Below are 26,526 nucleotides of genomic sequence, written 5' to 3'. Positions count from 1 at the left end.
ACCTCTATCATGTCTCCTCTCATCCTCCTTCTCTCCAAAGAGTAAAGCCCTAGCTCCCTTAATCTTTGATCATAATGCATACTTTCTAAACCAGGCAGCATCCTGGTAAATCTCCTCTGTACCCTTTCCAATGCTTCCACATCCTTCCTATAGTGAGTTGACCAGAACTGGACACAATACTCCAAGTGTGGCCTAACCAGAGTTTTATAGAACTGCATCATTACATCGCGACTCTTAAACTCTATCCCTCGTCTTATGAAAGCTAACACCCCATAAGCTTTCTTAACTACCCTTTCCACCTGTGAGGCAACTTTCAGGGATCTGTGGACATGTACCCCGAGATCCCTCTGCTCCTCCACACTACCAAGTATCCTGCCATTTACTTTGTACTCTGCCTTGGAGTTTGTCCTTCCAAAGTGTACCACCTCACTCTTCTCTAGGTTGAACTCCATCTGCCACTTCTCAGCCCACTTCTGCATCCTATCAATGTCTCTCTGCAATCTTTGACAATCCTCTACACCATCTACAACACCACCAACCTTTGTGTCGTCCGCAAACTTGCCAACCCACCCTTCTACCCCCACATCCAGGTCGTTAATAAAAATCACAAAAAGTAGAGGTCCCAGAACAGATCCTTGTGGGACACCACTAGTCACAATCCTCCAGTCTGAATGTACTCCCTCCACCACCACCCTCTGCCTTCTGCAGGCAAGCCAATTCTGAATCCACCTGGCCAAACTTCCCTGGATCCCATGCCTTCTAACTTTCTGAATAAGCCTACCGTGTGGAACCTTGTCAAATGCCTTACTAAAATCCATGTAGATCACATCCACTGCACTACCCTCATCTATATGCCTGGTCACCTCCTCAAAGAACTCTATCAGGCTTGTTAGACACGATCTGCTCTTCACAAAGCCATGCTGACTGTCCCTGATCAGACCATGATTAGATATTGAGTTGCTGCCACATGATTGGCTGATTAGATATTCGCATTAATGAGGTATACCTAATAAAGTGGGCACTCAGAGTGCGTTTAACAGTTACTTGTATATTTTATGAGATTGCTTTCATACTTATATTTGTTGTGTTTCTTTTCTGATTGTTATCGCATACTTTATGGTTATTGTGTCTTTTAACAATCAGTTCATGCTCTTTTACACTCACATACTGAAGGATGATAATAAACCATCTTGAATTATGATCAGGTGACTGCACAGTCTTTTTCCCAAGAGAAAGGGAATCATAAACTCGAAGGCAGAGTTTTCCAAGATTTGACCCAACTTCATGGCATTTAAAACTCCATGCTTATTTTCAAACTCATTCTTTTTCCCTCCCCGTCTCTATTCTGCTGACCTGTTTGATTCTGGCCAGCTCTTTCACCACCCAAGCCTTCAGCAGCAAAGGCCCTCGGCTCCCTGGATGTGAAAATCAATCTAACTGCAAATGCTGGCAGTCTGAAATAAAACTGTAAAATACTGGGACCAGAAGACCCCGGATTTAGAATTCCTGAACCAGTATGGATAACTTCACTTACCTCAACACTGAATGATTCCACAGCCTATGGCAAACAAGAAAAATATCTGCCAGAAATCCAGGCAGCGCCTCCTTACTCTGATTTCTCATCTTTTTTTCTCCAGTTCTGATGAAGGGTCTCGGCCCGAAACATCGACTGTACTCTTTCCCTGAACTGCTGAGTTCCTCCAGCACCTGTGGACTCACTTTCAAGGACTCTACAACACGTTCACAATATTATTTATTTATTTATTTATTTATTTATTATTATTAGTTTTATTTTTTATTTGCAGAGTTTGTCTTTTGCACATTGTCAGTCTTTTGTGTAGTTTTTCACTGATTCCATTGTATTCCTTTGTTCCAATGCAAGAAAATTAATCACAGAGTAGTATATGGTGATACATATGGACTTTGAAAATAAACTTACTTTGAACTTCGAAGAGGGCATCGTCCACTTTACTGTAAGTGACAGAACAACCGTGGGAAATGATGGGAGAGAATTGGTAGAACATGCTGCATGAATATGAGAGAGGGATTGGGACTGGTAGGATTGTTCTACTGGAGAGATGGTGTGGACTTGATGGGCCAAATGGTCTCTTTCTGGCTGGGGATGAAGCAAGCTTTTTCTGCAGAAGCACTGGTCCATTTCATTAAGACCTGCTCCAGTTGGCAGACAGGCTGTTGAGTCCAAGAAACGAATCCAGCAGAAGCACTTCCCAGCCATCCTATCACTTGTGCTGATATTAATTTGTGGCTCTGTATTCTATTATATGTGCCGTGTGTGAGTGTATGTACTGTACTTTGCACTCTGGCCCTGGACGAACACTGTTTCGTTTAGCTATATACAGGGGTGGCACGGTAGTGTAGTGGTTAGCACAATGCTCTGCGGTACAGGAGGCCCGGGTTCAATTCCTGCCCCTGCCTGTAAAGAGTTTGTATGTTCTCCATGTGGTCTGGTTTCCTTTCACTGTCCAAAGACGTACTGGTTGGGTAGGTTAATTGGTCATTGTAAATTGTCTTGGCTAGGATAGGATAGAATATAGCCAATGATTAGGCTAGGATTAAATTGGGAGATTGCTGGGCAGTGTGGAAAGAGCCTATATGCATTGTATCTCAATAAATAAATAAACCAACATATTTATGGTTCAATGACAAGTGAGCTCCTTCCTCATTGTTAAATGTCTGATCATATTACCTAAACCAGCCGGTGGTGTCGTGGCATCTGCACCAGACGTCGAGGCCAGCGGTCTCAGGTTCGAATCCGGCCGGCACCTTGCTCACTTTCCACCCGGGCTGGGCTGAGCGTCGAGCAAGCAACTCGGCCTCGTAAAATGCTACAGAAACGGGACGGTTGCCGCCCGATGTACCAGACGGCGCGGAAGGGAACAAAAGCAAACCGTGAGAGAGAAGGTCAGATCATTAGACAGTGGGGCAACTAGAGCCGAAAGTCCCAACGAAAGCATGACCACATTTCGTCCCCATTCAGCTGTTTGGTCCAATCAACAACTGAACCTCTTGACCACATTAAGCACCTAAGATTGATCTATGTTGCAAGACAAAGGGAGCAGGAAAAACTAATCATTATGATTTAATGGTAGCAGGATTAACATATCTGATACTATATCAGATTTCATTTCCTGTGCTTTACATGCAGTAGCAAGACAGGATAATCGATCTGAAACACGACATTGTTTTAATTCATCCAATTAACAGCAAACAAAAGAGTGACATTTGCAGTTGTTGATACATTTGGTTCATCATGTCTATGGCCACCAGTTGACATGGTGAACGTACTCTATCTAACATGGAGTCATTCGTGCTCTCCTCTCAGTTCGAGTGTGGCTCCTTGGTACCTCAGCCCTTTCTTGCCCTCTGCCCCGGCACAAAGCCCCAGAGACACAACCTTGCTTTTATTGTAGCGCCCTAGGTTCAGAGGAGATGCCAGTCTTGCTTTGTTACTGATGGCGTTTTTAAGACAGTGTTCGCACAGAGACTTGGTCAGCTGTTACCGAGCGCTAAGTGTTGTGCCTTTAAGCTGTGTCCATACATCTACTGACGCTTCTGGACACATCTTCAGTGATGTTCCTGGAATCATCGGGTGTTTCGGGTCTTTCAACATCATACACGCTCCTCCAGGTGACCCAGCCGGGGCTGATCAGACCCCAGCTTGTGTCCAGATGGCTAGCTACTTATGACTCCATGGCTCCCCTCTTTTGAGCCACAGCCATCTTGAGGCCCTCTCTGCCGCATCGGTGGTACTGCGGATGGCTCTCCTCTTCCTCTCTCCCTCAATGCCCAAAATGTTGAAGGCTCTAACTAAGGAACGGGCTGCGAATCCCCTACAACCAACCTCCACTGGGAGACACCTCGCTCTCCATCCAGCCTGCTGACAGTTGCTGACCAGTCCTGTGTACTTGGAGAGCTTCCTTTCAAAGGCCTTTAACAAAGAGGAATTTAAAAAATTTTATTGAGATACGGTGTGGAAGCCTTTCCTGCCTTTCCAGCCATGCCACACAGCAATTCCCCGATTTAATCCTACTCTAATCACGGGGCAATTTACAATGACCAATTTACCTACTGACTGGTACGTCTTTGGACTGCGTGAAGAAACTGGAGCTCCCGGAGGAAGCCCACATGGTCACAGGGAGAACGTACAAACTCCTTACGGACAGCGGTGGGAATTGAACCATGGTCACCTGTACTGTAAAGCGTTGTGCGAACCGACACACTACCGGGCTGGCCAGATGCAACTATAAAAGGCGTCTTGCAGCACGAGTCCAGAGGACAACAGCAGAAACAGCACTGAGAATAAATCACAATGACGCAAAACTGTAACATATATTAACATAGGAATGACTGGCCTCAGAGAAGCAAGGCATTTAAAAATCCGATTCCGCTGGATTTCCTCAGTGACTCGGTAACTTAAAAGTTTAAAAAAAAAACATCTCCTGCCGTTAAGCTCACGATCAGGCATTGCAATGTCTAAAACCTAACCAAGCACAGCAAGTCGTGTGAAGTGATCGTCTAACAAATCTCTAAACCAGAGGAGGGAGAATCTGTAGAGTTCATCATCACAGATGCCTGCGGAGGACAAGTCATTTGGTATTTTTTAAGACTATACGATATAGGAGCAGAATTAGGCTATTTGGCCCATCGAGTCTGCTCCACAATTTCATCATGGCTGATCCACTTTCCCTCTCAGCCTCAATCTCCTGCCTTCTCCCCGTATCCCTTCATGCCCTGACCAATCAAGAATCTATCAACCTCTGCCTTAACTATTTAGTTACTGATATATAGCATGGAAAAGGCCTTTCTCGCCCTTCGAGCCACACCACCCATCAATTAACCAATTTAATCATAGCCTAGTCAGGGGAAAAGTGACAATGACCAATTAACCAACCAACCAACTGGTACGCCTTTGGACTGTGGGAGGAAACAGGAGCACTCGGGAGAAAACCCAAGCAGCCACAGGGAGAACATACAAGCTCCTTACAGGCAGCGGTGGGAATGCCCAATATCTTGGCCTCCACACCCGGCTGTGGCCCCAAGTTCCACAGGTTCACCGACGATCTCTGGCCAGAGTTGACGGGCTGTTGACTAGTAACAGCGTGAAAGGTTACGGGAAAGTGGCAGGAGAATGGAATTGGGAGGGATAATTAAAAAAAAAATCAGCCATGATAGAATGGTGGAGCAGACTTATTGGGCAGAATGGCCTAATTCTGCTCTTATGTCTTATGTTCTAAATTACTGAAGCTCAGTACCCAATGACAGTGAGTTCAAAGGTCAGAAACTGCTTAGTTGAAGCCTGATAGACAGCTTATCATGGGAAGTAACTCTGATGAATATTATACTATATGTCTATTACAAGTAATTCAGTTGCAATAAGTTATTTATCCACAAAACCGTGTTACTATCATTCATTCTTAGGGATTTCTTGTTTCGTGGATGTCCGTGAAGAGTAAGAATTTCAGGTTGTATTCTGTATGCATTCTCTGATATTAACTTGAACCAGTTAGCAATTACAGTCACTTTGTTTTTCCTCCTTCCCTCGATCCAGTGCCCTCGGATTAAATCCTCGCTTGACTCCATCCCAGCCATCCTCCAGTGCAATCTCGCCCCCTTTCATCGACTCGTAAATGCATGCTGTCAGCTTCACGAACGCCTCCTCCACGTTGCTGTTACTTTTGGCCGAAGTCTCCAGGTAGTTCAGGCCCAGTGTGTCTGCCAGCTTCTCGGCCTCCTCGCGGGACACCGCCCGGTCGTCGGTCAGGTCACTTTTGTGGCCGACCAGGACGAAGATGGTCCTCTGGGGATACACGTGCCTGTTGACTTCCTTCAGCCACTCCTTGATGTTCTCATACGACCTCCGATTGGTCACATCGAACATCAGAAGCCCCCCGACAGAGTTGCGATAGTAGGATCGGGTAATTGATCTGAAACACAAGGTCATCTTAAATCATCCAGTGTTCAGGGAAACAAAATCATAGAGCTATAGAAAAGTACAGCTCGGAAACAGGCCCTTCAGCCCATCTGGACTGTACTGCACCATCTAAACTGCCTACTCCCACCATCCTGCTCCGGAACCATACTCCTCCCATCCATGTACCTATCCAAACTTCTCTTAAATGTTGAAATTGAATTCGCATCCACCACTTGTGCTGGCAGCTCATTCCACACTCGCACCACCCTCTGAGTGAAGAAGTTTCCCCTGAACAAATTCCCTTAAACTTTTCACCTTTCACCCTTTAGCCATGACCTCTGGTTGTTGTCCCACCCAACCTCAGTGGTAAAAGCCTGCTTTCATTTACCCTCTTTATACCCCTCAATTTTGTATACCTCTACCGAATCTCCCCTCAATCTTCTACATTCCAAGGAATCAAGTTTTGACCTGTTCCATCTTTCCTTACAACTCAGGTCCTCCAGACCCAGCAACATCCTTGTAAATTTTTTCTGCACTCTTACAACCTTATTGACATCTTTCCTGTCGGTAGGTGACCAAATCTGCACACAATCACAAATTAGGCTTCACTAATATCTTACACAAATTCAATATAACATCTCATCTCCTATACTCAGTACTTTCATTTATGAAAGACAATGTGCCAAAAACTTTCTTTGCAACCCTATCCAACTGTGAGTATTGTGATTGTTGACGCAAGACCACAAGACACAGGTCTTTTGGTCCATTGAATCTGCTCTGCCATTCAACTATGGCTGATCGTTTTCTGCCTCACCTCAGCCCACTCCCTGGCCTTCTCTCCGTAACCTTTGATGCTATGTCTAATCAAGAACCGATCAATCTCTGCCTTAAATGCATCCGATGACCTAGCCTCCACAGCTGCCTGTGGTAACAAATTCCACAAATTCACTCTGGGTAGGGAAATTTCTCCATATTTTTGTTTTAAATGGATTCCCTTCTATCCTGAGGTTGTGCCTTCTGGTCCTAGACTCCCCCACCATGAGAAACATCCTTTCCACATCTACTCTGTCTAGGCATTTCAATATTCAAAATATTTCAGTGAGATTCCCCCCCCCATCCTTCTAAAGTACAGACCCAGAGCCATCGAACATTCCACTTATGATAACCCTTTCATTTCCAGAATCATCCTTGTGAACCTCCTCTGAACCCTTGCCAAAGAAAAACCCAAAACTGTTTACAAGACTCAAGGTGAGGCCTCACCAGTGTCTTATAAAGCATCAGCATCACATCTTTGCTCTTGTATTCTTGCAATGAATGCTAACATTGTATTTACCTTCTTTACCACTGACTCTACCTGCAAGTTAACATTTAGGGTGTTCTGTACAAGGACTCCCAAGTCCTTTTGCATCTCAGATTTTCGGATTTTCTCCCCATTTAGAAAATAGTCTGCACATTTAACTCTTCTACCAAAATTCATGACCACCATCTCACTATTTTGCTGTCGTTTTGTGCCACTTGTTCATTTTTAAAAATAATTCTTATTGTAACATAACTTTTTTAATGTACTGCGCTGTACTACTGTGCTGCCACAAATCAACAAATTTTCACAATTTATTGAACAGTCTCGGCCTGATATCTTGATTCTGTATTTCTCACCATAGACCCCTCAGTCATTGGTAAGGCTCCATGGCAGAAAGAAGGTTGGGAACCCCCGGTTTAGATGCTGCCTGACCTACTGAGTTCCTCCAGCATTTTGTGTGTGTGTGTGTGTGTGTGTTGCTCCGAATTTCCATCATCTGAAGAATCTCAAACAAGAGAAAGTCTGCAGATGCTGGAAATCCAAGCAACACACTCAAGATGCTGGTGGAACTCAGCAGGCCAGGCAGCATCCATGGAAAAGAGTAAACAGTCGCCATTTCAGGCTGAGACCCTTCGTCAGGACATTAGGGTTGTCCTGCTGAATAGTCTCAGCTTGAAATATCAACTGCACTTTTTTTCCATGGATGCTGCCTGGCCTGCTGAGTTCCTCCAGCATCTTGTGTGTGTTGAGCTGAAGAATCTTCTGTTTAAAATTTCACAACATCTGTCAGTGGTAATAAGCCGGGTTCTGACTATAGAAATCACTGTTTCACATGTGCTATCAAGGTTGGTGCAGAGTTGGACACTGAACGTCTGGAAATTCTCCAAATTCGTTCACGCTTGAAATGTGGCGTCAGTTTGTCTTCATTTTGCTTTGTAGCCTTGATGAGGCCCGAGTCTGAACCAGGGACAAGAACCAACATGTCAACAGAGGAATGTAGAGTCATTCCTTGTAACCAAAACCCAAAGGTGCTGAGAGTCAGCTGGAGCTCACTGCCTCCCGTGCCTCCAGCAACAACCTCACACTCAACGTCAGTAAGACCAAAGGGGTTGATCGTGGACTTCAGAAGGGAAAGGTGAGGGAACACACACCGGTCCACAGAGGGATCAGAAGTGGAAAGGGTGAGCAATTTCAAGTTCCTGGGTGCCAATATCTCTGAGGATCTCTCCTGGGCCTAACATATCGATGCAGCTACAAAGAAGGCACGACTCATTAGAAGTGTGAGGAGATTTGGCACTACAATGAAAACACCTGCAGATTTCGGCAGATATACTCTAACTGGCTGCTCACTGTCTTGTATGGGGGGGGGCACCGTACAGGATTGAAATAAGCTGCAGAAAGTTGTAAACTCAGTCAGCTCCATCAGGAGGACTAGCCTCCATTGTATCCAGAGCATCGTGTGGGAGCGATGCCTCAGAGAGGCGGCGTCCATTATTAAAGGCCCCCACCACCCAGGTCATGCCCTTTTCTCGTTGCTACCGTCAAGGAGGAGGTACAGGAGTCCGCAGGCAGACACTAACGGATCAGGAACAGCTTCTTCCCCTCTGCCATCCGATTTCTGATTTTTTTCCCCTCATTTTGCATTACCTATTTAACTTTTTAAAATATATAAATATATATACTTACAGTAATTTATAGTTTTGTTCTCACATACTGCTGCTGCATAAGAACAAAGTTCAGGACATATAACAGTGATATTAAACCTGATTCTGACTGCACATGTCGGCCACATCACAGCAACACATAACAAAAGCTGGAGACGCTCAGGTCAGGTAGAGTGAGATGAACGGTCAGTCTATAGAGGGAATGCGACAGGCTGAGACCTTTCATAATAACGCGCAGCACGCTGTCACCAATGTACACCCTCCTCTCAACAACACGCAAAGTGTTTGCATGTTTGATGGCTCTGGGCCTGAACTCACTGGAACTTAGAAGAACAGGGGTGGGAGAGGGGAGGATTTCTCATTGAAACCTATCGAACGTTGAAAGGCCTCGATAGAGTGGATGTGGGGGAAGTCTAAGACCAGAGGACACAGCCTCAGAATAGAGGGGCGTCCTTTTAGAACGGAGATGAGGAGGAATTTCTTTAGCCATAGGGTGGTTAATCTGTGGAACTCATTGCCTCAAGGCGGCTGTGGAGGCCAAGCCTTTGGGTTTATTTAAGGCAAAGGCTGATAGGTTCTTGATTGGTCAGGGCATGAGGGATGACGGTGGTGTCTGAAAAGAGGATGCTGTCCAAGTTGCATGCCATCTTGGTCAATGTCTCCCATCCACTACATAATGTACTGGGTGGGCACAGGAGTACATTCAGCCAGAGACTCACTCCACCGAGATGCAGTACAGAGCGTCATAGGAAGTCATTCCTACCTGTGGCCATCAAACTTTACAACTCCTCCCTTGGAGGGTCAGACACCCTGAGCCAATAGGCTGGTCCTGGACTTATTTCATAACTTACTGGCATAATTTACATATTACTATTTAACTATTTATGGTTCTATTACTATTTATTATTTATGGTACAACTGTAACGAAAACCAATTTCCCCTGGGATCAATAAAGTATGACTATGACTATGACTATGATAGGGGGAGAAGGCCGGAGATTGGGGCTGAGAGGGAAAATGGATCAGCCACGATGAAACGGTGGAGCAGAATCGATGGGCCGAATGGCCTAATTCTGCTCCAATATTTTACGGTATCCTTGACAATCACCTCCACCTACTATCTGAAGAGGCACTCCTCGAATCGCAGTATGTTTGCCAACCATCTGGAGGTAGCACAGTCACGATCTTCCTTTACTCCCAGTTGAAGGGAGGTCAGTGAGCCCCCTGGTGGGCAAAGGCAGCACTTCAAAGAAAACATCAAAATCAGCCTGAAGAAATCCAACATTACATCTAAAAACTGGGAAGGGAATGCACTCAATAGATACACTTGGAGGAAATCTGTTTGAGAGGGAGCTGCACTACATAAGAACAATCTCCGCTGTGCTGCAGAGACCAAGCGGCAGCTGTGAAAGGAGAGACTGAACAACTAAAAGACCCGACCACTGACCACGGCCACCACACGTAGCCAAGTCCACACTGCACCAGAACGTGTGGATCCTGGCTCGACCTCTATAGCCTCCTGCAGACCCACCGACAGACAAACTCTCAGGGGATCATCACCCTCGACTCGAGTGATCGCACTACTATCACCACAGCACAGAAACAGGCCCTTCGTCCCATCGTGCACAGCACCCAACAAAAATAGAGAGGTACTGAAGGAAGGGTCTCGGCCCAAAACGACATTGGCTCTTTCGTTTCCATGGATGCTGCCTGACCTGCTGAGTTCCTCCGTCGTTTTCTGTGTGTTGCTCTGAATTTCCAGCAGCTGCGGAATCTCTGGTCCCATCTTTCCCACTCTTTCCCTATAGCCTTTCTCAAACTTCTCAATCTCTCCCCCAACCTCTCTCCTTCACCGTCCCCCATTCCTGCTTCTCCTCTCTCACCTGATTTCACTACCTGCCCATCACCTCCCTCTGGTGCTCCTCTCCCTTCCCTTTCTTCAATGGTCTTCTGCCCTCTCCTATCAGATTCCCCCTTCTCCAGCCCTTTATCTCTTTCATCAACTTCTCAGGTCTTTACTTCACCCCTCCCCCCCCCGATTCACCCATCACCTTCCTCCCCTCCCCCCACCATCTTACTCTGACTTCTCTCCTTCCTTTCCCATCCTGATGAAGGGTCTCAGCCAGAAATGTCAGTTGTTTCATCCTTACCATGGATGCTGTCTGGCCTGCTGAGTTCCTCCAGCATTTTGTGTGTGTTGCTGAGTCTTTAATTTCTCAAGTGACTACTCAGTTCCCTTTCGAAGGCCCTGTGGGCTCCGGCTCATCATCTTACAGGATCCGTTAGTCTCGTGAGACCATGGACTTGCGCCTTGGAAGGTTTCCAGGGCACAGGCCTGGGCAAGGTTGTATGGAAGACCGGCAGTTGCCCATGCTGCAAGTCTCCCCTCTCCACGCCACCGATGTTGTCCAAGGGAAGGGCATTAGGACCCATACAGCTTGGCACCGGTGTCGTCGCAGAGCAATGTGTGGTTAAGTGCCTTGCTCAAGGACACAACATGCCGCCTCAGCCAAGGCTCGAACTAGTGACCTTCAGATCACTAGACGAACACCTTAACTACTTGGCCACGCACCACAATTTGTCTAAAATACATTTCTCCTCACATCCCCCAAGGTACCTTCCAGCTTGTCCTCCTTCCCCACTCCCATACCTTCTTATTCTGACGTCTTCCCCCACCCTTTCCGGTCCTGAAGAAGGGTCTCGGCCTGAAACATTGGCTATTGATTCATCTCCATAGATACTGCCTGACCTGCTGAGTTCCTCCAGCATTTTGTGTGAGTTCCTCTGGATTTCCAGCATCTGCAGAATCTCTTGTGTTAATGAGGCACTTTTGCAGTTTCGTACAGTTTTTTAATTTAATCTTTTCTGACAATGCATTATCTCCTCTGTACTGCCCGTCTAAGAGAGCACTTTTCGCTTGGTAATGGTCCTCAAGTTTTAACAGATAATTTAATCAATTTCTCTAGGGAGCTTTGACTGTAAGATCTCCCCAAATCACAGGTTCATTAGCACTCAAGCAGCTGGTGGGTGGGGCTGGGTCACTACTCAGTTTAACAGAAGTATTCAGAGTCAGAATCCGGTTTAACATCACCGACATATGTTGTCTTCGCGGCAGCAGTGGAGTTCATTCATTATGTGCCGTGTCATATGACATGGGCCATCACAGTCTTTCCATGACCATGATAGTTCTTGCAAATTTCTCTGCAGAAGTGCTTTTCCATTGCCTTCTTCTGGGCAGAGTCTTACATATAAAAAAAAGAGCACTATACATAAAAACATAATTTTAAATTACAATAAGAAATATATTTTATAAGTTTAATAAAGAAGCGCAAGAAGAGAAAAACAGTAAGGTAGTGTTCATGGGTTCATTGTCTGTTCAGAAATCTGATGGTGGAGGGGAAAAAAACTGTTCCTGAAACATTGAGTGTGTGACGTTAGGCTCTTGCATCTCCTCCCTGATGGTGGCAATGAGAGGAGGACATGTCCTGGGTGATGGGGGGCCTTAATGACGGACGCTGCCTTTTTGAGATACTGTATCGTCTTTTGAAGATGTCCTCCATTGTGGGGCGGCTAGTCCCCATGATGGAGTGGCTGCTTTTTCCCACCCACTGCAGTGGCCCCTCCACGCCAGACGGTGATGCCACCAGTTAGAATGTTCTCCACAGTACATCTGTAGAAATTTGCTAGAATCTTTGGTGACATTCCAAGTATCCTCAAACTCCCAAACAAAAAATAGCTGCTGGTTTTCCCTCTTTGTAATGACTTCAGTAAGTTGGATCCAGGGTAATTCTTCAATATTAAGTTAGATCATGCTGAATTAATGCCTGTTTCTAGTCGTTCTCTTTTATTACAAATTTCCTCTCTGTTCCTTCCAGCTCCGATAAGATGGCAGTGCCTTCAATTGGAGAAGCTTCTACGGGATCAACAAAAGTTGCTACTGTCCTTCTTTAAACGTATTTCTTTATGATCACAAGATCCTTCCACACATTAAGTACTTGAAGTACTGCAAGTCTACCCCATCAGCGAGTCATGTGATTAGTGTACTTGTTGGTCGAAAGCCGCTTCCAACGTGTGGGGCATCGATGGGCCCATTTGAAGGATGCAGCAGCTCTTTCCCACTGGTTGCCCCGTGTGCCAGGCAGCGGTGTCCCGTTCTGGGCGCCTCAGGGGTATAAGAATAGCACGAGCGAGGGCTTGGCCTCTTTCCTTTTGTCTCCAGGGCTCCTCTTCACAATGAGGTCACGAGCAGTGCTGAAGAACCAACGGGAAGGTTTGCTCCAGATTCGGATCTCGTAGCCAAGTGATTGTTCAATATTTAGTTTTGTAGTTTGTGTAACTCAGGGACTGAGATGTTTGGTTGAATCTTTTACTGTTTGTAAATAAATGATTAATAGATAGATAGATAGATAGATATACTTTATTAATCCCGAGGGAAATTTGGTTTCGTTACAGCTGCACCAACCAAGAATAGAGCGTAAATATAGCAATACAAAAACCACAAATAATCAAACAACAAAATGCAAACTATGCTACATGGAAATAAGTCCGGGACCAGCCTATTGGCTCAGGGTGTCTGACCCTCCACAGGAGGAGCTGCACATTCGATGGCCACAGGCAGGAACGACCTCCCGTGTCGCCCAGTGTTGTATCACGGTGGAATGTGGCTGAAGTCCAACAATAAAAAGTTCAATGTCCGGTCTGGAAACACGTTCCTCGATCGTAATATACCCAGGATTGCACCATCCATTGTTAACCAGAACAGTAAGCACCCAACTCCTTTAAGCTTACCGCTCTCAGTGCACTTCCGGTCAGCCGGAACAGTATTACCCACCAAACTCCTCTTCTCTGTAAGTCTCTGCTGTCTCGACCCGGTCCTCCTTCCTAATATGATTATTCGTAGCCGGTGTTTTCTGTCTCTCTTGCCAAAGCTGTGGACCTGCTTCCACGTTACTGCTGTGTACTGTGAGTGACTGTTGCTAAAGTATTTTGTACCATGGCCCCAAAGGAATGCCGTTTCATTTGACTGTATTGAGGTGTATGGTTGAATGACAATTCAATTTGAACTTGCGTAGCCTCTTACAATTCCAAAACCTCAGCCCTCAGCCTTCACAGTGCGTTGGATCACTTGCAGATCCCGCCTGTCCTCAACCCTCCACCGTTACTTATTGTAGTAGCGCTGAGAGATCAAGAAAAGGCAGCAAGTTTCCAGGAGGATGAAGGAAAGGGTGGAGCGAGAGACAGTAGGCAGTGCACAAGTCTGGCGCTATGCAGTGTGTCCTCATCAGCAAGAGGCTACACTGGTTGACAAAGTCCATTTGCACTCAACACTCCATAACAAAGCTCAAAGTAAATTTATTATCAAAGTGCATCACAGCACTGCACAGCATCGTCTATAGACAAAGAAACAGCCCACCCTGATGCGTTTGAAATTTTAGTCGGATAACCCAGCCTGTTTGAAGAAAATCCTGCCGAATTATCACCAACATATAACCTGTTGCACCAGAGGGCCCAACACACTAGACCGCTGCTACACTACGATAAGGAGTGCCTATCGGTCCTTCCCGAGACCGTATTTTGACAAGGCGGATCATCTGGCCATACTCTTGCTACCTGCTCTTGATTGTGGATGATCAGCCATGATCACAGTGAATGGCGGTGCTGGCTCGAAGGGCTGAATGGCCTACTCCTGCACCTATTGTCTATTGTCTATTGCATACAGGCAGAGCCTGAAGAGCAAGGCTCCAGAGATCAAGACAATTAAGAGTTGGTCGTGGGAGGCTGAGAAATGGTTAAAGGATTGCTTTGAATCGGAACAGACAGGGCCGTGTTCGAGAACACATCTGAGGACCTGAATGGCTACATCGGGGTCATTGCAGACTTTGTTCAAACAGCCGTGGATGAGTGCGTCCCCACAAAATCATTCAGGACTTTCCCCAATCAGAAGCCCTGGATGGACAATGAAACCTGGAACCTGCTGAGACCCAGATCAGAGGCTTTCAAGTGTGGAGATCAAGAATGCTACAAGAGGTGCAGGTATAATCTCTGGAAAGCCACCTCATGGGCAAAGTGGAGATACTGGACCAAACTGGAATCAATAAGGGATGCGAGACAACTATAGCAGGGTTTGAATGTTCTAACCTCCTACAAAGTTAAATCAAGTGACATGTGGGGGGGCAGCAGGGATTTGCTTCCAGATGAGGTCAATGCCTTCTCTGCTCGCTTTGACCACCAGAACAGGGAGCAACCATCGCGAACCCCCACATCTTCTGATGATCCTTTGGTCTCAGTATCCGAAGCTGACATGAGGACTGCCGTCAGGAGGGTGAATCCAAGGATGGCATCTGGACCGGACGGGTACCTGGCCAAGTACTGACGAACTGTGCTGACCAACTGGCTGGTGCGTTCACGGATATCTTCAACCTCTCGCTCTGGTACTTCAAGCAGGCTTCAATCGCACCGGTGCCCAAGAAGAGCATGGTAACCTGCCTTAATGACTATTGAAGAGTGGCACTTACATCCACAGTAGTGAGAGAGGCTGATGCTGAAGCTGAGTGGCAACTTGGATCCATTCCCAACTCGCCTTCCGAAGCAACAGGTCCACAGCAGATGCCATCTCATTGACTCTTCACTCAACCCTGGAACATCTGGACAGCAAAGATGCATACATCAGGAAGCTCTTTATCGATCACAGCTCAGCATTTAACGCAATCATCCCCTCAAAACTAATCAGAAAACTCCAGGACTTAGGCCTCAGTACCCCCTTGTGCAACTGGATCCTGGGTTTCCTCACCTGCAGACCGTAGTCAGTCGGATTGGTAAAACATCTCCTCAACGTCTCCAGCAGCACAGGAGCACTGCAGAGATGCGTACTCAACCCCTTCCTCTACGCACGTAACACCTACGACTGTGTGGCTAACACCACATACAAGTTTGCTGATGACACCATTCTTGTGGGCTGTATCAAAGTTGGTGCTGAATCAGCATACAGGAGGGAGATCAGAAATTTGGCTGAGTGGTGTCATAAGAGCAACCTCTCACTCAATGTCAGCAAGACCAAGGAAATGATTGTAGACCAGGAGAGGGAAACCAGTGGTCCATAAGCTGGTTTTAATTGCAGGATCAGAGGAGGACAGGGTCAGTAACTTTAAATTCCTGGGTGTCGCCATCTCAGAGAACCTGTCCTGGATGCCTCATATAAATATAATTGTGAAGAAAGCACAGCAGTGCCTCTACTTCCTCAGGAGTTTGCGGAGATTTGGCAAAACATCAAAAACCTTGGCAAACTTCTGTAGATGTGCAGTGAGCATATTGACTGGCTGCATCATGGCCTGGTCTGGAAACACCAATGCCTTCGAACAAACTATCCTAGAAAAGGCAGTGGATTTGGCCCAGTACATTACGGGTAAAACCCTCCCAACCACTGAGCACATCGACATGAAACGCTGTCGTAGGAAAGCAGCATCCACCGTCAGAGATCCTCACCACCCAGACCATGCTCGTTTCTCGCTGGTTTGTCACGTGGGCACGTGGCCAAGAGGTTAAGGCGTTCGTCTAGTGATCTGAAGGTCGCTAGTTCGAGCCTCAGCTGTGGCAGCGTGTTTGTGTCCTTGAGCAAGGCACTTAATCACACATTGCTCTAGTCTGTGCGAGGAGTGGCGCCCCACACAGACTTCCAATCTGCGCCTTGTAAGGCATGAAAATGCACGACACAGGCCTCTCATGGTCTGAGTCGACGTCCCCTCCCTTCTCAGGACGGTTTATGAAGTTACTCCTTTCAATTCTTCTGTGTCTTCCTTTTCTTTCAAAGGTGGTTCTGTTACTGTGGGAGCCAGTGATCTACATTCTGGCAGAGTGGTTTTGGGCCAATCGAGTGATCTGGGGCTTTGCTGACTCCGAGAGGGTTCCACGAAACTGCAGCCAGAGCGTTCGGCACGGAGGCCAGTAAACCAGGAGACAGGTTGCGAGCCCGCGATCGACTCCATATCTCACCGATCTCGCTGACTAAGGCGTCCAGGAAGATCGAAATCATCGAGGTGGGTGCGGAGGGCGAGTGAGTGTTCAGTGCTGTTTACCAGCCTCTTGCTCGCTGCTGCCGGAGGAAGGTGTCTGCGTGTGGCAGCCTCTCCCTCCCTCTTGTTTGCTGCTCTCGAGGGAAGGTCCTTGCATTCGAATGATCGATCTCCCCCTCGATGCTGTCTGGGGATAGCGCCGGAGCAAAGTTTAATTCATAGTCATAGTCATACTTTATTGATCCCGGGGGAAATTGGTTTTCGTTACAGTTGCACCATAAATAATAAATAGTAATAGAACCATAAATAGTTAAATAGTATTAGAAACATAGAAACATAGAAAATAGGTGCAGGAGTAGGCTATTCGGCCCTTCGAGCCTGCACCGCCATTTATTATGATCATGGCTGATCATCCAACTCAGAACACCGCCCCAGCCTTCCCTCCATACCCCCTGACCCCCGTAGCCACAAGGGCCATATCTAACTCCCTCTTAAATATAGCCAATCAACTGGCCTCAACTGTTTCCTGTGGTAGAGAATTCCACAGATTCCCCACTCTCTGTGTGAAGAAGTTTTTCCTAATCTCGGTCCTAAAAGGCTTCCCCTCTATCCTCAAACTGTGGCCCCTCGTTCTGGAAATTATGCCAGTAAATTATAAAATAATTTATGTAAATTATGCCAGTAAATTATGAAATAAGTCCAGGACCAGCCTATTGGCTCAGGGTGTCTGACCCTCCAAGGGAGGAGTTGTAAAGTTTGATGGCCACAGGCAGGAATGACTTCCTATGACGCTCTGTGCTGCATCTCGGTGGAATGAGTCTCTGGCTGAATGTACTCCTGTGCCCACCCAGTACATTACGTAGTGGATGGGAAACATTGACCAAGATGGAATGCAACTTGGGCAGCATCCTCTTTTCAGACACCACCGTGGGAGAGTCCAGTTCCATCCCCACAACATCACTGGCCTTACGAATGAGTTTGTTGATTCTGTTGGTGTCTGCTACCCTCAGCCTGCTGCCCCAGCACACAACAGCAAACATGATCGCACTGGCCACCACAGATTTTATTCCCTAACTCATGTATGATGAGTTTCTAGTTTTACTGGTCACTCTTTTTTTTTGTTGCTAATTTCAGTGATTTTGAATCGGGGCAGACTGTCGATAAGGAACACCGAGCTGAACTGAAATATGCCTTTGGATTTTGCAATTATATCCCGTGTTTTTAGCTCTTTTCTCCATTAGCACTTGCACAATTTGCTTTTCTTTTGCATTGGGTGGGGGTTTGAATGTTTTTTTCCTCTGAACGGGTTCCACGTGTTTCTTTGTTTCCTGGCTGTCTGTGGGGAAGACAAATCTCAGGGTTGTTTACTGAATGCATACTTTGATAACAAATGTACTTTGAATTGTTTCACGTAGAGGGTGTGGAATGAGCAGGCAGAAGAAGTGTTAGAGGCAGGTACAATCAGAAGTTTAGGAAGCAATTTAAGAAATACATGAAGGGGCAGGGTTTAGCCCAGGGGCCCCCAACTTTTTTTATGCCATGGACCCCCAGCGTTAACCGAGGGATCCGTAGACACCAGGTAAAGAACCGCTGATTTAGAGGGATATAGGCCAAACATCTGAAATCAGTATTGGCTGGCTGGACACCATGGTCAGCATGGACTATGGTGAAAAGGGGAAGTACAACGAGATCTAGGTGTTCTTGTACATCAGTCACTGAAAGTAAGCATGCAGGTACAGCAGGCAGTGAAGAAAGCTAATGGCATGTTGGCCTTCGTAACAAGTGGAGTTGAGTATAGGAGCAAAGAGGTCCTTCTGCAGTTGTAGCGGGCCCTGGTGAGACCACACCTGGAGTATTGTGTACAGTTCTGGTCTCCAAATTTGAGGAAGAACATTCTTGCTATTGAGGGAGTGCAGCGTAAGTTCATAAGGTTAATTCCTGGGATGGCGGGACTGTCATATGTTGAAAGATTGGAGCAACTGGGGTTGTATACACTGGAATTTAGAAGGATGAGAGAGGATTTGATTGAAACATATCAGATTATTAAGGGATTGGACACACTAGAGGCAGGAAACATGTTCCCGATGTTGGAGGAGTCCAGAACCAGAGGCCACAGTTTAAGAATAAGGGGTAGACAATTTAGAACGGAGTTGAGGAAAAACTTCTTCACACAGAGGGTTGTGGTTCTGTGGAATGCTCTGCCTCAGGAGGCAGTGGAGGCCAATTCTCTGGATTCTTTCACAAAAGAGTTAGATAGAGCTCTTAAAGATAGCGGAGTGAAGGGATATGGGGAGAAGGCAGGAAAAGGGTACTGATTGTGGATGATCAGCCATGATCACAGTGAATGGTGGTGCTGGCTCGAAGGGCTGAATGGCCTACTCCTGCACCTATTGTCTATTGCATATTGACTAGTTGGGCAGAAGGGCATGTATCTTTGCAGTAGGACCCTCTATTTCAAAAACACCTTTATCCGTACCGTGTTTAAAGAAATAAGCAGCCCATCTATACCCCTTAACCTTCCTCTCACCTCTCCAAAAGAAGAACAGGCACAGCTCTTTTCTCAAACAAGAGGAAATCTGCAGATGCAGGAAATCCGAGCAACACTCTTTTCTTGTTCATATTTATGAACAGAAATGGCTTCACCCAGCCCACAATCAAAATAAAGTCACTTATTATATAGTTTGAAAGTCAGTAAAAAAGGGCAGTTATATTCCAGTGGGGATTACGGTCGGGTGAAAGTACACAGGGCAGGCGTGTTCCAGGCACGTCACCAGTGGCAGACAGATGAGTTGTGGTTTGGTGACTTAATGCAGTCAGAATGAGGAAAGTGCATCACACAAAACAAACGAGCTTCTTAAAGGGGCCATACAACAGGATGATCCTACTCATACCATATTCTCTAGCAGCCCATAAGATTTAGGAGCAGATTTGGGCCATTTGACTAATCGAGTCTGCTCCGCCATTTTATCATGGCTGATCCATTTCAAAGTTCAAAGAAAATTTATTATCCAAGTACATATATTTCACCATTTTCTGCCCTGAGATTCATTTTCTTGTGAGCATACTCAATAAATCTATTGAAAGATAACCGCAACAGAGTCAATGAGTGCAGGAGATGAAAGAAAGAAAAAGAGAGAGAGAGAGATAGAGAGAGATAGAGAGAGAGATAGAGATAAAGAGAGAGATAGAGATAGAGAGAGAGAGAGAGAGAATGGATGAGAGAATGGGAGAACGAACATGAGATGAAGAGCCTTTGAAAGTGAGCCCATGCGTTGTGGGAACATTTCAGTGATGGGGCAAGTGGAGTTATCCCCTTTGGTTCAAGAGCCTGATGGTTGAGGGGTGGTAACTGTTCCTGAACCTGGCCCAGCAAGTTTCTTTTTCCTGATGGCAGCAGTGAGAAGAGGGCAGGTCCCGGGTTGTGGGGGCCCCTGATGATGGATGCAGCGTTCCCACTAGAGTGTTTCATGTAGGTGCGCTCAATGGTCGCTCAATGCTTTACCCGTCCGTATTCACATTTTGTCCGATTTTCCGTTCAAGCGCATGGATGTTTCCATACCAGACTATGATGCAGCCAGTCAATGTATCCTGCACCACACATCTGTAGAAGTTTGTCACAGTTTTGGATGTCATGCCGAATCTCCCCCTCTACCCCACTCTCCTACCTTCACACCCTGAATAATCAAGAACCTACCAACCTCCGCCCTAAATACAACTCAGAGCACCTTAGCGTTAAGCATCCTGCCAGTCTTATGCCAGCTTTAGTAAAACAACAGATTCTCACAGAACGTACACTCCGTGGCCACTTTGTTAGGTACACCTGCGTGTTAAGCTCAAGTTAAAATTTAACTATCACTCAACCATACACGAATATCATCATCGTCGTTATGGGCCGTGTCATATAACAGAAGCAATCGTGGTCGTATGACCTTGCTTGTCCTTGGCAAATTTTTCTACAGAAGTGGTTTGCCATTGCCTTCTTCTGGCCAGTGACTTTACAAGACGGGTAACCCCAGCCATTATCAATACTCTTCAGAGATTGTCTGCCTGGGGCCAGTGGTCACATAACCAGGACTTGTGATGTGCACCGGCTGCTCATACGACCATCCACCACCTGCTCCCATGACTTCATGTGACCCTGATCAGAGGTTGGGGCTAAGCGGGTGCTACACCTTGCCCAAGGGTGACCTGTGGGCTAGCGAAGAGAAGGAGTCCATTACACCTTCTTTGTTCGAGATGTATCTCCACCCTGCCATGAATACATCAAACAAAAATGGCATTCCTCCAAGGCCAAGGTGCAAGACGCATTACCAACAGCACACAACGCATAGCACAAATAGCACATAATATTTACGTTAGCAGAGAAATATACAGTGAAAAAGAAAAAGAATAATATAGCCCAAGTCCCCTGAGTGGCGTGACTGTAGATGGTAAGTTGTCTTGGCCCAGCTTGTTGTTCTGCTGAGCAAACACCAGAGGGCAGCATGAACAGAAAGGGCCAGCCCACAACCCAGTACGGATTCTAGCGCGTCCGCACAGGCCTCTGCTCTCTCCCACGCCGTTCTCTCTCCTGAGTGGCTCCAACAGGTGACCCTGTGGCATGAGGGTCTAGTCCTTGCCACAACCAAGATAGCGCAGCTTCCCCGCTGTTGGTCTCGCCGATGAACCAGTGAACTGGACTCAGTATTCTACATTACCAATATCCAACAGGGTATGGCAAGCACTGTACACCACTGAACGGTACACGGTAAGTCCAGGCGACAACACAACAACACAAGTCCAGTTTCATCGCTATCATTAACTCGCTGATGGGATAGTCTTCCAGTATTTGACGTTCTTTGTAACCAGCTGTGTTTTGTAATTGTAAAAAATATGTATGGCTGAATAATTACACCTTAGATTGGACCTGGAATAATGCAAATATCTAATCAGCCAATCACGTGGCAGCACCTCAACGCATAAAGGCATGCTGACATGGTCAAGAGGTTCAGATGTTGTTCAGACCAAACATCAGAATGGGGATGAAATGTGATCTAAGTGACTTTGACTGTGGAATGATTGTCGGTGCCAGATGGGGTGGTTTGAGTATCTCAGAAATTGCTGATCTCCTGGGATTTTCATGTGCAACAGTCTCTGAAGTTTACAGAGAATGGAGTGAAAAACAAAAAAAAAATCCAGTGAGCGGCAGTCCTGTGGGTGAAAACACCTTGTTAATGAGACAGGTGAGAGGAGAATGGCCGGACTGGTCAAGTTGGCAGGAAGGCGACAGGATCTCAAACAACCACACTTTACAACAGTGCTGTGTGTTTCTTGGTGATAGATCTTTCTGCAATCCCAAACACCTAACACAGGAGTGATGCTACATTTATCCAAAGGCGGCAGTTGTGGTTCTGTGGTCAGCACAGCTACCTCTGAATCAGGAGTTGTGAGTTCAAGACCCACTCTAGAAACTTGAGCACAAATTCTAGAACATGCCAGTCGGGTAAAGAAGGTAACAAAACACAGACACTGGAAATCCCAAAGAAATACTGGAAACACTCTAGAGATCAGTAAGCAATTGTGGAACTTGAAACAGTCAATGCTTCAGCTATAAGAGCCTTCGCCAGAACCTAGAAAGAGAATTAGTCTCAGTTCCCTCGAAGCGGAGCAGATGTATAGCCCTGCAGTAACTGGAATGCTCCTGCACACATAGCCTTTGGCTCTTCACATTTCATTTATATATTGCTAATATAATTTTGAAATCTGTTAAAATAATTGTGAAATACTCTTGTAATTAATTATGAATATTTAGAATTAAAATTGAAAACTCACATACTTTTGATTTTATTTATTAATACAGTACAAAGAAAATTCATACATTTTCTAAATAACAAACATACCTTTACTTTGAAACATTTTGAAGCTTCAAACTTATTTTCATTGTCAAACATTTACAACACTGTTGCAAATTGCAACAATAAACACAGAATGGAAGTCGGTAGCTCACCGTTAATAAACCGCTAGACTGCTGAACTCAGCCCCTACTACGAATTACGACAAAAGTGTTGCTTCAAAAATATCGCAGCAATGCTATGATTTCAATTTTGCCATTTCTGAGAAAGTTAAGACTGGTTCACTTAAGACTTGAACTGATATGTTGAGCTACGTGCTCAGAAACGAAGAATTTGAAAAATTGTCAACAAGTTGACATCGTTGGAACATTTCAAGCTTCTAGTGCTGACTGTGAATGTGGATTCAGTCTTATAAGTTCAATCAAATGTAAACCCAGAAACACACTAGAACCTCTGAACGATCTAAGACACATCTTTCACCTGGATGCAAAATTCATCTGGATAGTGTTTATCTACAATGGATTTTTAATAAAAGCAAAAGAGAAAAAGTTCACAAAATGTGAAAGATTACCTTTGGTCTACTGTATTTCACTATACCCTTCGATTAATAAATCAGAAGTATGTGATTTTTCAATTTTTATTCTAAATATTCATGGAATGCTTATTACTAAAAACATTTAAAAAGCTGCACATTTTTCAGACTGAGTAAAAATTTTCTGCTCAGAGTAAAGGTTGGTCTGCACAGCTGTTTAAGAAAAAAATAGAGGGAGTGTTCAGTTGCAGGGAAGGGTGATGTGGGAGGAGTAGAATTCAGGGAATATCTCTGATACCATGAGATCAGAGTACTTAGTGCTGTCAATGGGAACAGATTATGCTTGAACATGAAACTATTTAGATGCCACTGCAGCGAGCTGCGTGGTCCCTGTCGTAGTGACGACTAGGCCTCAAGCCGCTGTGTCGCCCATTTACATCCATCCAGGAGAGAGGTGTCGGAGTCGGAACGCTGCACCGGAGGTGGTGCAAACTAGAGTCAGTGCTGCCCCCCAGTGTTCACTCAGCAGAAGACAAGCTGTATTGTTTTCGACTGCAGACAGCTGCAACCTTCATGGACTGACTATTTTTTTCGTGTGACGGTATTTTACTGATGATCTTATACGTGCCTGGTGCTGTGTGTTGGCTCTGTGTTTTGCACCTTGGCCCCAGAGAAGCAGTGTTTCATTTGGCTGTATTCATGGGTTTTCATGATAATTAGTCAAGTCAAGCCACTTTTTATTGTCATTTCAACCATGACTGCTGGTACAGAACATAGTAAAAATGAGACAACTTTTTCCTGGACCATGGTGCTACATGAAACAATACAAAAACTACACTGAACTACGTAAGATAAAACACAAAAACTACACTAGACTGCAGACCTATCCAGGACTGCACAAAGTGTCACAAAACAGTGCAGGCACTACAATAACTGATAAACAAGACAGCAGGCACAATAGAGGGTATAGTAGGTTGGTTCCGAGCCAGGTTGTGTAATTAAACTTGAACTCTGGATAATATATACGAAGTGTTCACCAACCAAACAACGGAGATCTCCCCACTGTCCCGATCCACTTCCCAAAGAGACGATCGCATCTGTAACACAAGGTGTCCCGCAGATGCTCGCAACGCACGCGGACTGCGAGAGGAACTCAGCAGGTCAGACAGCATCCACGGAGTGGGGGAATTAACAGTCGATGTTTCGGGCCGAGATCCTTCATCGTAACATCTGTATCACACCCGTGGGCGCTTATTTCGCCCGGATTTGGGATGCAGCCGCGGTTTGTTACTGTGTTGGTGGGAGACATTTCGGGCGGTGAGGTGGGGTGGTGGGGGGTTCCCAGGAACTCGAAAGACTCGTAGAGAGACTTACTCTTTATATTTTAATCCTGTATGAGGTTTTTGGCGGAAGTATTTGACAGAAGGGCGGGGAGAGAGACGGGCAGGATAAACACAGACCCTGAAGGGTCTCGGCCCGAAACATCGACTGTTTATTCCTGTCCAGGACCTGCCGAGTTGCTCCAGCATTTTTGCGTGCCTTACAGAGAGACAGGGAGCGGGAAGTCGACTGGCAGGCAGCTGCCAAGAGTGACCCAGCCCTCGGGACAGCATTTATGAAAGGTATTCCCGAAGCCACGGCAGGTCTGGGAGGGTTGCGCTGCGCGAAGGGACGGCGATCCGCCTCACTGACCTGAACCGCTCCTGGCCGGCGGTGTCCCACAGCTGAAGCTTGATCTTGCAGCCCGGCTCCACTTCCAGGACGCGGGCGTAGAAATCCACTCCCACCGTGGGGTCCTGAACCTCGCTGAAAGTTCCATCGGTGAAGCGCTTCAGCAGCGAAGACTTCCCCACCGTGGAGTCGCCCAGCAAAATAATGCGAAACTGATACTGCCAGACCTCATCCATGGCGCACTCCCCTCCACAGGGAGGGCCCCGCACTCCGAGTTAACACAAACTGAAGTTTGCGTCCCAAAAGAGTTGCCGAAAAATTCCTCCCATTGACGGAAGTGAACAGTTTTCGGAGTTTTGCCCTCGCATTGGTTCAGAGTTTTCTCGGGATCATGTGACGGCTGCCGGCGACTCACAACCATGTGTGTTGGACCGGTTAAGTCCCGGTGCTGGTAACCGAGTTCAGAGTGGGCTTCCTGTGTCTCTCTCGCTCAGAGACACTTTTTAATTTTTGCAGCCGTGCACATTTACCGAGGCCAGTATCAGGTTTGCTGCTCAACCCAGGGAGCTTGTTGCACTTTAAAAGTGTGCAGTTTTCAGTGAACGAGTTGATTCATTTCTGAAGGAGTTGCCCTCCTTAATTCAGAATAAGTCAGGTTAAATATCGCTGGCAATATATCGTGTTGTTTTGCGGCAGCTGTACAGCCAGTGTAGAGGAGGCCGCATCGGGAGCACCGGACACAATAGACGACCTCAGCAGATGCGCAGGTGAAGTGTGTCTCACCTGGAAGGACTGTTTGTGGCCCTGAATGGAGATAAGGGAGAAGCTGTATGGGCAGGTGTAACACTAAGGCCGCTTGCAGGGGATATGCACAGATATCACAAGACCTGGTTATGTGACCACTGATGCCCGGCAGACAATCCCTGAAGAATATTGATAATGACTGGGTCATCCGTCTCGTAGAGGTACTGCCCAGAAGGAGGAATGTCAAATCAATTTGGTAGAAAAATTTGCCAAGAGCAATCATAGCCATTATTGCTCATGTCAAACAACATGGCACATACAAATGAATTATCCTTTAACCACCGGGCTCTTGGACCAGCATAGATAACTTCACTCATCTCAACGTACATTTAACTGATTCCACAACCTATGGATTTACTTTCAAGGACTCAATAACTCATGTCCTCAGTATTTATTTAATCGTTTGTTATATTTATTTGTGCTTTTTTGTATTCGCACGTTGTTTGTTGGTCTTTCAGTGTATAGTTTCTCATTGATACAGTTTTATTTCTTTGTGCTATTGTGAATGCTGGCAGGAAAATGAATTTCAGGGTAGCAAATGGTACGTTGATAATAAATGTACTATCTGCCGATTATGCACCTGGTGTTTAGGGCAGCAATGAAGGTCTTTCATTTCTGGTGGTGTTCAGGGCTTCCTTCATCATGTCGGTAGCTTCCTCTCGGTTTTCACTACTGTCAGTCAAACGAGCCCCGGGTGGAGACTCAGAAATACCGTCACACTCAGATGTAGAAGGATTCTTCATTGCTGTTCCCGTAACAGTTTTGTTTTACCAGTCAGGGTTGT

The 26,526-nt window shown here is 46.0% G+C and overlaps 1 protein-coding gene across 1 annotated transcript; it reads right to left on the bottom strand.

The window, feature by feature from the left end:
• Positions 1-1,787: 1,787 nt before the first annotated feature.
• LOC140190105 (ras-related protein Rab-39B-like) lies at positions 1,788-25,384 on the bottom strand. The gene is made up of 2 exons (XM_072246593.1): positions 24,960-25,384; positions 1,788-5,945 (listed from the first exon to the last, which is right to left on the bottom strand). The coding sequence occupies exons 1-2, from the start codon at positions 25,172-25,174 to the stop codon at positions 5,525-5,527; spliced, it is 636 nt and encodes a 211-aa protein (XP_072102694.1). The 5' UTR covers positions 25,175-25,384; the 3' UTR covers positions 1,788-5,524.
• Positions 25,385-26,526: the final 1,142 nt, after the last annotated feature.

Source organism: Mobula birostris, chromosome 29 (assembly GCF_030028105.1).
Source record: "Mobula birostris isolate sMobBir1 chromosome 29, sMobBir1.hap1, whole genome shotgun sequence".
In the NCBI taxonomy this organism is placed as follows: Eukaryota; Metazoa; Chordata; class Chondrichthyes; order Myliobatiformes; family Myliobatidae; genus Mobula; species Mobula birostris.
The sequence above is the reverse complement of the archived record's forward strand: the minus strand, read 5'-3'. Positions and strand labels throughout refer to the sequence as shown.